Source organism: Azolla caroliniana, unplaced genomic scaffold (assembly GCF_043228905.1).
Source record: "Azolla caroliniana isolate FFs.n. ecotype wild unplaced genomic scaffold, voAzoCaro1.0.p SCAF_11, whole genome shotgun sequence".
NCBI lineage: Eukaryota > Viridiplantae > Streptophyta > Polypodiopsida > Salviniales > Salviniaceae > Azolla > Azolla caroliniana.
In genome coordinates this window covers 7,327,562-7,340,524 of record NW_028230446.1, presented here as the reverse complement: position 1 = coordinate 7,340,524, position 12,963 = coordinate 7,327,562, and the positions used below count along the sequence as shown (strand labels likewise).

The window sequence follows — 12,963 nt, the reverse complement described above, 5'->3', positions numbered from 1 at the left end:
TAGAAGTTCATATCCTATAACACATATTCTTTAAAGTAGTTAAGACACAACCTCTTTCTCAAGGGGCCATTTCAATGAGAGAACTTAGAGAGAAGGTGACTACATAAGCATCGTCTCCTTCTCTTTGTAACTGTTGGCTCATTCTTGCTTGTGTTAATACAACTTTTTGTTTTTCTGTATTTTCTTACGGCACACACATATCTCTTCCACAACACAGAACCATCACCGAGTCTTTACATGGTAGCAAAGCGCATGGTAGGTTGATCCAAGCCCATTGCCTTCGCGTGTGTTGTGTCTAATCCTGTGTTCATAGAGAACTGGTTGATCATTGTCTCAACGACCTACACAGTTCGAATCAAGAGAAGAAAAAGTTTGACATGAACACTCAGATGGGAAGCGCTCTTCCTATAGAGAAACTCGACAGAAACAATTTCGCATCTTAGGAGTACAAGGTGCATCAATACCTTGTTGGCCAAGGCTGTTGGAGTTATGTCAAAGGAGCAAATGAAAATCAACCCAACCCAGCACATGCCGACCATCCAGCTTGGGAGCAAGCAACGAGCCGGGTGATGTACTGTCTTGCATCATGCATCCATGATCACATGCTCTCTACATCCGAGAGGCCAAAACGCCAAAAGAGGCGTGGGCGAACCTTGACATGAAGATAGTCACGGCAAACACAGCTGCATGAAAGCTTTAGCTTCGCCAAGAGTTGAACAACATTCAACAGAGGGACATGTCCATCAGTAGTGACACCTTGAAGATCAAGGAGTTGTGCAACTCCCTCGGGTCGATTAATGTCAACGTTGATGAAGATGAAATGGTCCAGATATGCCTGGCGGCTGAGCATCACGTTTCAACACCATTTGGTCAGCGACCCTCGCAAGGGAGAAGTCTCCCTCCTTCGATTTCCAATCGATGTTACTAGTGGAAGAAAACCACATCCAAACGAGACACAACACATTTGATGGATAGATTCTTTACACAAACTCAGACGAAGGAAGAGGACAAGGCCATGGAAGATGGCAACCAAGCCAAGGTCGGTACAACCAAAGGCAACCTCTGGCTAGAACAAGATGCCGAGAACGCACGAGTCGAAGTGTCAGGTACAAGGGGGAGTTATCATGCCGGATTGAGCCAACAACCATTCTACATTGGATTAGACAACAATCAAATAGGTCGCCTAACGCTAGTCACTCGCTCGTCGTAATCACTCGTAGTAGTATGAGCTCCTGGAACAACCCCCTTTCATGCTTCATTCGGCCTGAAGCAGGATCGACCTGGATAATCGGCACATACTCTATGTTCGGAAATCTCAAAAATAGTCATTTGAAATCAAATCGGAAAACTCGGGTCCAATTCGACTAAGTCGATTGATTGTAGTCACTCAGGACAGAATTCGGCAAATAGTCGAAACCGATTCGACTTGTGTCCAATTTTAGCTAGAACGACATCAAGTGAGCCAATCAGACGCACGCCACCACTGTTCGCGGTTGACTCCACACAAAGTCTATCAAGCCGACACAGATGGCATCACAACAATCTGGCAACTAGAAGTTGTGTTTGAAGGGGCGTGTTGAGAATCAAACTCAACTCCCCGTGTGTGGGAACACACTCTAGGACACTCAAGTGAGTGAACACCCCACCTCCTTGTAAAGTAACTTGTGTGTTATAGAAGTTAATATCCTATGACACATATTCTTTAAAGTAGTTAAGACTCGACCTCTTTCTCAAGGGGTTGTTTCAATGAGAGAATTAGAGACAAGGTGACAGTTACATAAGCACCTTCTCCTTCTCTTTGTAACTATTGGCTCATTCTTGCTTGTGTTAATACAATTTTTTGTTTTTTTGTTTTTTTGTATTTTCTTGTGTTGTTACTATCTCAGTCAATTATCTAATAGGACGCCCTGAAGCTACCCACATGATTAACTCCTTCCGAGTGGCCCCATGTCCTATTGGCACGGACCATAGTTTCTTATACTTCGAGCTAAAATGCGATATCTCTAACGTCACCAACTCTAGTCAACCATGTCATGACATCACAATACATTTCACACATGAGCTCTCTGACATATATGCTCAACATGTTCAAGCCCATCTCTCCTCCCTTGATCTCTCCCTACCTTTAGAGAGTCTTAGTACGAAACTCACACACATCCTTCACTCTGCAACAGTTAGCAGTTTCCCATACATGAAACACTCCAATCAAGGTAAAGTAGGATCTATGCCACAAAATAGATGGTATGATGAGGATTGTAGGTGCTTACATAGACAACTTACAATATTGCAACTCAATGGTAGTATTACCTCAGTACAAGCTCGTAAAGAAATGCGCAAGATGACACGTCGTAAGAGACGAGCATGGGAGGCATCCCAATATTGGGAACTCTACCATATGCTCATGAGTAGCGATTGTGCCACTGCATGGAAGAGATTACGGGAACCAAGACCACAAACACCCATCGAAGATCCCGAAACTTGGCACACTTATACAGAGAGACTTTACCAAATCCCAAACCAACCACCCATTCCAATGCCTTCTACACCCCGACCTACTGTGGGGACACTCTTCACGATCTCTAGGGTCACGAAGGTCATAAAGAAATTACAACATAGGAAGTCCATGGACCACACAGGATTGCGAGCAGAACACATCATATATGTGAGAGAGTGCCTAGCTCCCTTGCTAACTCTAATCTTCAATCGTGCCCTCGCAGAGGGTTTTCCACCACAATGGACCATGAACACAATGGCCCCCATACATAAAGGGGGGGACCCCATGGATCCAAATACTTATAGGACCATTATGATAGGTCATACCCTTGCTAAATTATATGGTGCAGTAATGGAGGCAGAGCTTAGCGAGTATATGGAGACCTTAAATCTTCGTGTTCCTGAATAGGCTGGCTTTAGACGAGCCTTCTCCACTATTGATCATATCTTCACACTTAGATGCTTAATTGACCAGACTAAGGCTCGTAAGAAGAAACTATATTGTTGTTTTGTGGACTTCCGCAAAGTCTTTGACACGGTCCCTAGAGAGGAGTTGTTTGATAGGCTTAAGAGCTTGAGGATACCAGATGACATGGTTTGGGCCATCTACGCACTATATGAACAAGTGTCCGGGTGTGTTCGATGCCCAGGCGGCATATCTGATAGTTTCACTAGCACTATTGGTGTAAAACAAGGTTGCCCCTTATCTCCAACTCTTTTTGGGATCTACATTGATGAGATCACATATTTTATTGCTCGTAAGGGAGGCAATGGAGTAGTCCTTGGGGATACGCAGGTGCGTATCTTGCTTTATGCAGACAACATAGTTTTGCTCTCTGAATCCGAACACGACCTACAAAGGCACCTTAATGCCGTAGATGACTTTTGCACACAACGAGGATTGGTAGTGAATCTAGGGAAAACTAAAGTCCTTATCTTCCACACGTTGGCCCAAGTTAGAGCTAAGCGTCACCTAACTATCTCCCATAGCCTAGTTGAGGTGGTTGGATCATATGTCTATCTCGGAGTCACTTTCAGTGCCTACTCAGGTAAATTTTCGATGACACAAGCAACGAAGGATAGACTTACAAGAGGACATGCATCCCTCTCACTCCTCGAGAGACAATGCCACCAAGCATACTTCCAAGAGCCACGAACTAAAGGGTGGCTCTTTGACTCATTAGTGACTCCCTCTCTCATGTATGCATCAACGGTTTGGGCTCCAGGACTACCATCTTTCATGTGGACGCAATTAGAGAGACCATTGGTGATGATGTTATCACGCCAACTCCGAAGCAAATCGTCAGTCCCACATGACATTATTAGGGCTGAGTTCACTCTACCCCTTGTGTTAGTAGAAGCACTTTTTCAACTTGTAGTCTTTATCCACAGGATACATAACCAACCACTTGATAGAATATCCCACCAAGCCTTTAAGGCTTCTGGAGCACTGTATGAGTCTGGCTATACTAGCTCATGGTATGGCATGATGGTGAGTTGGCTTCTTGCAACGGTCTAGATATTAATAACCTCCCCCCCTAAGTACGGCCACACGACTGATAACACTTTAATCTCTCATGAGGACCGTAATAAAGTAATACGCCAAGAAATATGGCAAATTTATACTCGGTATAAATGGATCACCCCACTAGAGCCACTCCCATCTAAAATGTCGTACTATAAGGAACACTTTATGCACTTCTCTGAGTTACGTTTTATCACGCGCCCAAAATATCTAGATGTATTCTTACCACATGCACTAAGGGTTGCCATTGGTCAACTTAGAATATCATCTCACCAACTTGAGATTGAGAATGAACGTACTAATGGAGTCCCTAGGGAGGAAAGGATATGTAGGTTATGCCACATAGAGATAGAGGATGAGTACCATTTTACATGCAAATGCCCCACCTATGCCGAGATAAGGGCAAAATACCAAGACATACTTGGTTCCTCTCCCACCCTCCCTAAACTATTAGATACACTAGATATAAAGAAATTAGGTAGATACATCTTAGAATTGAAACAACACAGAGAGAATAAGTTACAAAACGTTGATAATAATGTTGCTAATGTTTACCAACATGTAACAAATGAAGTTTTTTAGGAACAGGGGGAGACAATGAATATCGACACACTTGCACCACTCGGGCTTTTCCTTGATGAAGCAGAAAATCAAAGAAGAACCAAACGCCCTTGGATGTTGGGTTTCAAAGCAACTCGACGAGATGGAGAAGCAATAAAGAAAATAAGGGAACGTGAACTACACCGCCTAGAAGCCATGGCTAGGGCACTCTATGCATCGGGACCATGGGTCACACCCACACCAAAAACTTTTGACCTCCCACTTCTTTTTGAGAGACTTGGGTGGAGATGAGATTAGGCTTCGTGCAAAGTTTTGTACACTACTAGAACTTTCTTAGCTTAAGCTATTTTCTTTTATTTTAGTTTTGATGATTGGATAAACACTCATTTTTGTTGTAACCCAATTGTCTCATGGGCCAAATTTGGCCTTAGAAGACATTAATATATCTTTCTTTCTTTCTTTCTTTCTCTCTCTCTCTCTCTCACACACACACACACACACAAACACATCTCTTCCGCTACATAGAATCATCACCGATTCTTCACATATTTGTTCTCTCTACAACTCTGTTTAGTTGAAGTGTCTTAGGAATTGTTTTCTCAAGCTTGATACCTTGAGCATTATGATAGGCCTTAAATGGTCCTCTATACTCACCACCGTTGTTTGATCTCACACTCTTCATTTCTGCCAGTTTCTCTTTCAACTTTGGCCTAAAATTGCTAAAATGCTTGAAATACTTGATCTTTAGTTTTCAACACAAACGCCCATACCTTTCTAGAATATCATCAGTAAAGGTAAGAAAATATTGTGCACCACCAAGTGATCTAATATCCATAGAGCACACATTAGTGTGAACAAGATCAAGCATATTCTTCATTCTAGAAGGTGGACATGTGCGAAAAACATCTTTGTCACATTGTTTTCTAGCTAAACAATCAACACAAGGTTTCAAATTCATACCTGCAACATCATGGGAGAAGTTCTTCTTCGAAAGAATCTCCATACCTTTTGAACTCATGTGAGCAAGCCTCTTGTGTCACAATTTACTAGAAACATCATCCATCACGTTGACTTCTTCTTGACACGCTTTAGCTTGGATCACATACAAAGATCTCATCTTCTGCGCTTGGGCCACTACCATTCTACCCTTGAGAAGTTTCCATTTTCTTTCACCAAGTTGATTGCTGAAACCTTCATCATCGAGCACACCAACCGATAACAAATTTAGTGTGATATCAGGAACATGTCTAACATTTCTCAGAACCAACTTGCAACCTGTGGAGGCTTCAAGATGCATTGTACCCATGTCGATAATTTTGGATGATCCATCATTTCCCATCAACACTTGACCAAAATTGCCACTAGTGTAGGAAGAGAAGTAATCTTGACGTGAAGTGAGGTGATATGAAGCACCCGAGTCAATCACCCAATTATAGTCATCACAAACAAGGTTTAGGCACCCTGTTCACTAATGAAACATGCATCATCACTACTAACTACAAGTGGTAAAGTACATTTTCCATCTAACTGTTGTTGTTGCATGGAAGTTGAAGTCTCATTCTTTTCTTTCATCTCTTGGGATTTATCTCTTTTCTTTTTCCTACAGAATTTCTCAATATGACCCGGATTGTTGTAGTAATGGCATATAATCTTGCCCTTGAACTTTGATTTCGATCTCCCCCTAGACTTATCTCTATTATGTGAGGAATCTCTGATTTTAGCACTTCCTCTTCTGGAATAAAAAACGACATTGGCCGCAAAATGGTTGAAACCACTCAAGTCTTTGCTTCTTGCCTCCTCATTCAACAAGGTAGCTTTGACCATATCCATAAACAATTTTCCTTCAGGATCAAAATTACTAAGTGACACAACAAGAGTATCCCAACCTTCTAGTAGAGAGCTAAGTAGCAACAAAGCCTGCAACTCATCATAAGGTGACATACTCATTGCAGATAATTGGTTAATCAACCCTTGAAAATCATTCAAATGAACTACCATGCGCCTACTATCTTTGTACTATAACTTCACAAGTTTCCTCATCAAGGAGGCTTTACTCATGGCATTTTTTCACTCATACATATCACTTAACTTCTTCCAAAGTTTGAGGGCATTGTGTTCATTAGCAATATGTTGAAGCACACTCAAGTCAACAAATTTTCTAGTTTTACTAATGGCCTTTGGGTTGAAGATTTCCCATTCTTTAGCAACAACACCAATTGGAATAATCTAGAGCTCTTAAAATAGGATCATACAAATCCTTCACATAAAGGATATCCTCCATACGGGTTTCGAAGTGGTGTAATTGGTAGCATTTAAACTAACCATACCGGGCATGCCAACTTATCATCCATTTTCACACGACACAAGAATCACACAACAAGCAACTTGGATCTGATACCATTTTGTTGGGGAAGCACACGACAATACCACAATTCCACACGGAATCTAACTAATTGTTTCCCCACTTTTCTCGTAAAATATAAGATAGTAATCAAACCATAGTACGTAAAATTCGTGGTCGTCTAGCATAACATTCATTTTCCTGCGTTGGAAAATGAATGCAAATGTTATTCAACCATTCTTGTGTTTTTTCCCCATTTTTTTAATGTTTATTTTTGTTTATTTCCATTTTTTAGGCTTATTTACCTCATAACAAATAGTTAATCCAAAAGTATGGTATTTATCATTCTTTGAGGGTGTTTTTCTTACATGAATGATTGAAACATTCGCGAATGCGAATTCACGTATGGTACGTATGGTTCATACTATGAATCAAACCAAACTAATATGGACAACAATTGAGCAAGAAACTCCACATCCAAACACTAACAAAAAAATAATCAAGGAGACACGAGATTTATGTGGAAAACCCCGATGTGGGGAAAAACCACGAGACCGTTCACAATGGCACCAAAACTCCACTAATAAACAATAATCGAGTGGGTACAACAAGTTTTCATCTCTAGTTCAAAACTAGAGGCTTTACAATCTTCAAGGTAAGTCCTTGGATCAACAAATCTTCTCTAAATCTTCACATATAGTGGCATATATTTCACAAATTTATGAGTTCTGATTACAGCAGAATCTATGAAGATAGAGAGATCAAAACAATAATCCAACTATTGGATTTGAAGAAGAGTATCAGGAACAATTCACTAGATTTTGGTGACGATCAAAGGTCGTTTGGTCATTGATCAGGGACAGAATAGTAGTTGGCTCCTCTACATCTATCCTCTCTCTCTATATATATACTTTCTTGTTGCGTGTTCTTTATAGTATATTCTCAAAAAATAGAAATAGTAATAATAAGGGTTATGTTTCTAAAAAACCCTTTATTACTCCTAAGAAGAACGTATAAGTGGAAACTTTGTTTGGGCCTTTTTCATACTAATTTGGACCCATTACAACATACACATCCACATACTAAGTGGGTAAACAAAACATAGACCCAATTAAATATTTGGACATCTTCCTCCACGTAGGAGGGAAAAACCCAACACTAATTATCTTTATTGTTGTGGGTTCTACTTGAGTGAAAAATTAGCTTTGTAAATAGTTTGCCACGATTCGATCAAAACATTCCTTTATGCTGCAGTTCATGGTACACATTTTAGGAACACTTTGATGTTCCTTCAATCATACTACTTGGCTGTGTTCACGATATTTTCTACTGTTTTTTCCATACTGGGTATGTTGGCCCTCTCACAAAACATCTCCTACACAACCAATAACATCTTCGTGACGTTTCATTGATCTTCTTATGAAGATGGGTTCATCAAGATCTTGTAATGTGCACTGGGTCATGTAGATTTATGATCTGCATGCACTGAATCGGAACCTTCGAGGTTTTGAGCCAATAGGAGATACGAAGAACAGAAAGGGACAATTACAGTGGTTTGACAGAAATCCAACAATCAGTTAGATAGACGTTAAAATGAGAATCCTCATTTATATTTTTGATAGCTCATTGTTTAAATATTAGAGGCGGAATTGAACGCCTTGACAGCCCTTGATTACCTGTGAATTTCCATTTTATTGATCATTTTCGGTGCATGGAAATACCCCTTTCACGGACATACTTGCATCCTACCATGTGCTGCAGATATGCTTTCTTCCTACCATACTTAGTCTTAACCCTTAGTCCAGATTTTACCCTTGCCATACATAAATTTGGATTGATTTAGCCAGAGAGTACATATTGATAAGTGCCATACTCTTGATGGCTGTCCAACGTTCGTGAGACTCCTTTTACTACTGGTGACCAAGGTTTCTGCCCTGAAATACTGGAATTAGAAGTAAGGTCATTAGAGGCTTTTTCACTGCCAACTTGGGGGCTCGCATCAGCCCCAGGTCTTTTTGCTCATCTTTTGAACCTGGCTGGCTCTAGTTCTTGTAGTTGTTTTCTTGTATAGTCCAAGCTTCTACTTCCAATCATGTTCATGCCTTTGTTCTTAATTTGGTCCCACCTCCTATCGTGTTTATGTTTCTATCCCTGATCCAGTTCTTTTCTTGTTCTTGCACCTGATCTGTTTCCTTGTTTGTGTCCATGTCCCAGTTCCTAATCAAGCTCACGCACATCAAATTCAGATTATACAGAGTTGGTTTCCAAAGCTACGCCCTCTCTTGCACCTTGAAAATAACTTTGCACCAGTTTCTCCAAGTTGGCAAACAAGAGCCTGGTTCAGCATTTGTTGTCTGTCTTTCAGACCATACATTTAGTGACGTACATTAGAAGGTTATTGAAAGTTCACACTCCCAAGTATGAAGAACTATGTTTGTTCACTGACATAGATACTTCCCATACTTCAATACATCAAAATTGAATGGTTTTCTACTTTCAAATATTCTCACTACTATTAGCAACAATCTTTTCAATTATAATTCTCATAGTTATGTTGCACATTTCTGAAAGAATTCAGCATCAGCATAAATTCTCAAAATTCGAAGATAGGATGCAGCATCCTTGTGATCTAGTTGCATTGCGTTTTCAAAAGCCGTTTTACCGAGCTCAAAGTTTCCCCATTTGGAGCAAGCATCTAACAGACAGTGCCAAACTCCAGTGTCGGGCCACAGTGGCATCTCCTGAACCATTTCTAGTGCACTTTCTAAATGGCCAGCTTGACTAAGAAGCCCTACCATGCATGTATGGTGTTCAATAGTTAGCATGGTATCATAATCTTCTTTAATTGATTCAAACAATGATTGGCCCTTGCCAATCAACAATGATTGATTGCACGCATTTAAAATACTTACAAATGTGATAAAATCCGGTTTTCTGCCTTCAACCTTCATTTTCTCAAAAATTCCAAATACGGTTTCACACTCTCCAAGGTGTCCATATCCTGAAATTAGTGTGCTCCATGTGACTACATCTTGAACTGGAAGCCTATCAAACACTTCTCGTGCCTGTGTAATCAAACCACATTTAGCATACATACCAATGAGTGCATTGCCAACAACAATGTCATTTCCTAATATACCTTTTCGAGAAATCTCTGAGTGTATTTCAAGGCCCTTTTCGTTTGCACCCATAGTTCCACATGCTTTCAAGCAGAGAACAAATGTAATTGCATCTGGAGAGACTCCCTCTAGTTTCATTTGTTCAAAACAGTTCAAAACCTCCTTTCCACAGTCATGTTCAGCATATCCTGATATCAATGTATTCCATACCATTGTGTCCTGTGAAGTAATTTGTTCAAATACATCTTCTGCTTTTTCGAGGAACCCAAGCTTGGCATACATATCAACAAGTGCACTACCCACAACAACATCGTTTTCTAGCATGTTTAAGCTTCGAATTTGATCGTGTATTTGGATACCTTTGTTGATGGCTTGAATACTTCCACAAGCTTTCAAGATGCATATGAATGTGACTGAATTCGGAGTGATGCCCTTGGATTGCATTTCTTCAAAACAAGCTAAAGCATTCTCAGCATAATCGTGATTTGTGTATCCTGCAATTAAAGACGTCCATGAAACAACATTTTGAACCATAAGACTGTTGAATGTCTCTTGTGCTTTTGCAAGCTCCCCACACTTTGCATACATGTCAACTAATGAATTTCCAATGAGATCTCTTTCCAGCAAGCCTATTCTCATAATTTCACCATGCAGTTCACTTCCTTTATCAATGTGTCTGAGAATTCCACATGCTTGAAGGCTGCAAACATATGTGACAACATTTGGGGAGATACCCTCTAATTGCATATGTTCAAAACAACCCAATGCTTCTTCACCAGCTTCTTTTACCACATAACTAGCAATGAGTGTCGTCCACGATACTACATCACGAACAGGAAGTAAATCAAAGATCTCATTTGCTTTTACAATACAATTACATTTAACATACATGTCCACCAATGCATTTCCAACAGCAACGTTATTCTCAAACATTCCCATTCTAGCAATTTTAACCTGTATATTTTTCCCTTTTTCCAAGTCGTGAATAATGCCACAAGCTTTCAAGGCACAGACAAAAGAGACTTCATTCGGGCAAGTTCCCTCACTCTCCATCTGTGTCAAGCAATTCAAAGCCAACTCACCATGATTATGTTTCACATACCCACTCATTAGTGCAGTCCATGAAACTACGTCACGGTATCGAATCCTATCCAACACCTCTTGTGCTTTCTGAAATAAACCACAGTTTGCATACATGTCAATCACTGAATTGCCAATAACAATATCTTTTTCTAGCCACCCTTCTTCTGTTAATTCCTCATGTAACTTGATTCCCTTGTCACTCGCTCCAATCACAGCATATGCTTTTAGGCCACAAACATATGTAGCAGCATTGGGAGAGAGGCCCTCTAGTTGCATTCTCTCGAAACAGTTTATGGCTTGTTCAGCATATCCTTGTTTGACATACCCAGCCATCAATGTTGTCCAAGAAATTGTATCCCGACCATCAAGTTTGCTCAATACACTATATGCTTCATCCAGCATCCCACACTTGGCATACATAGCTACTAATGCAATGCCAATCAATGGACTTTTTGTAAGGAGTTCTTCTCCGTGAATCAAAGAATGGATTGTTCTTCCCATGCCTAAGGCTCCAACGATGGCACAGGCCTTGAGAGCACATGTAAGTGTGATTATAGTTGGTTGAATCTTCTCAATTTGCATTTGGTCGAAACAAAGTAATGCTTCCACACCATTGCCATGTTTCACATATCCTGTTATCAATGCATTCCATGATACTACATCTCTAGAAGGAAGTTCATCGAACAATTGTTGTGCTTGCACACACAAACCACACTTTGCATACATGTCAACCAATGCATTGCCAACGAGAAGGTTCATTTTATGCAGCCTTGTTCTTACAATTTTTGCATGTATTTCGATCCCTTTACATGCATATCCAATACTAGCCACAGCTTTCAGACTACAAACAAAAGTGACCGCATTGGGGAAAACACCTTCCAATTGCATTTGTTCAAAACACTTGAGTGATTCCCCATAATATTGATGTTTTACATATCCTCCTACAAGTGCATTCCATGATACAACATCAGGGGCAGAAATTTCTTCAAATACATCTTTGGCTCTTGCAATAAAGCCACATTTGGCATACATATCCACCAAAGAGTTGCATATGAAGAGATCCGAAAGTAAAACCTTGCGTTTTGCAATGATTGTATGTAGTTGAGAGCCTAGATTTGCATTTCTTGTGTGAGAACATGAATTGAGTAAGGCAACAAAGGTGGGACCTTTAGTGAGTAAAACCGGGTCATCTTTGCTAATACACACATTACGTGATATTACATGATCACAATTCATAAGAGCAAAAAGAAGTGAATTCAGGAAATGATCATACCGATATTTCAAGTGTTCAAAGACAATGTGTGCATCAAAGAAACTCGAAGCTTCAAGAAGCATCCAGACAAGGCGATTCCCAACAGTGTCACCTACGTTCAATCCAATTCGGCATACATAAGCATGTAGGATGAGGGCAGGGGTTAAGTTTTCTTTGACCTTCAAGGAGGTATTGAGTAGAGTATGGACAAGGGTATCCACACAAGGATGAGGTACCATGTATATGTGTGTATACCTTCTTCTTCTCTCTCTGGTCTTCTAGCCAAAATCCACCAGCTTCCACACACTAAATCCATGGCAGTTAGCTGTTAACTGTGTATGCAAAGGCGGGCTCGTCTCCATGCCAGCTACAAATGGACGTATTTCTCTGTATGTATGTTGTTTGGTATAAAAATACATGTTATGCATTCCCAACACATACACCCATCCATACAGCTTCTAAAATGTATACATACGCGTATCCATGGATATTTAGATCGTATAATACATACATATGCATTTATGCACATATGCATGGACGTATGATGCCTATGTATGTATTATGCCCATATGCCTATGTATATTGTATG

General features: G+C 40.3%; 1 protein-coding gene across 2 annotated transcripts; it reads right to left on the bottom strand.

The window, feature by feature from the left end:
• Window positions 1-8,572: 8,572 nt before the first annotated feature.
• On the bottom strand, window positions 8,573-12,754 carry LOC147857684 (pentatricopeptide repeat-containing protein At2g03380, mitochondrial-like). Of its 2 annotated transcripts, XM_087327695.1 has the most exons (2): window positions 12,396-12,521; window positions 8,573-12,231 (listed from the first exon to the last, which is right to left on the bottom strand). In XM_087327695.1, the coding sequence occupies exon 2, from the start codon at window positions 12,152-12,154 to the stop codon at window positions 9,470-9,472; it is 2,685 nt and encodes an 894-aa protein (XP_087183821.1). In that variant the 5' UTR covers window positions 12,155-12,231; window positions 12,396-12,521; the 3' UTR covers window positions 8,573-9,469. The 2 variants fall into 2 exon arrangements, with proteins under 2 accessions (XP_087183821.1, XP_087183820.1); XM_087327694.1 differs by having other exon boundaries at window positions 8,573-12,754.
• Window positions 12,755-12,963: the final 209 nt, after the last annotated feature.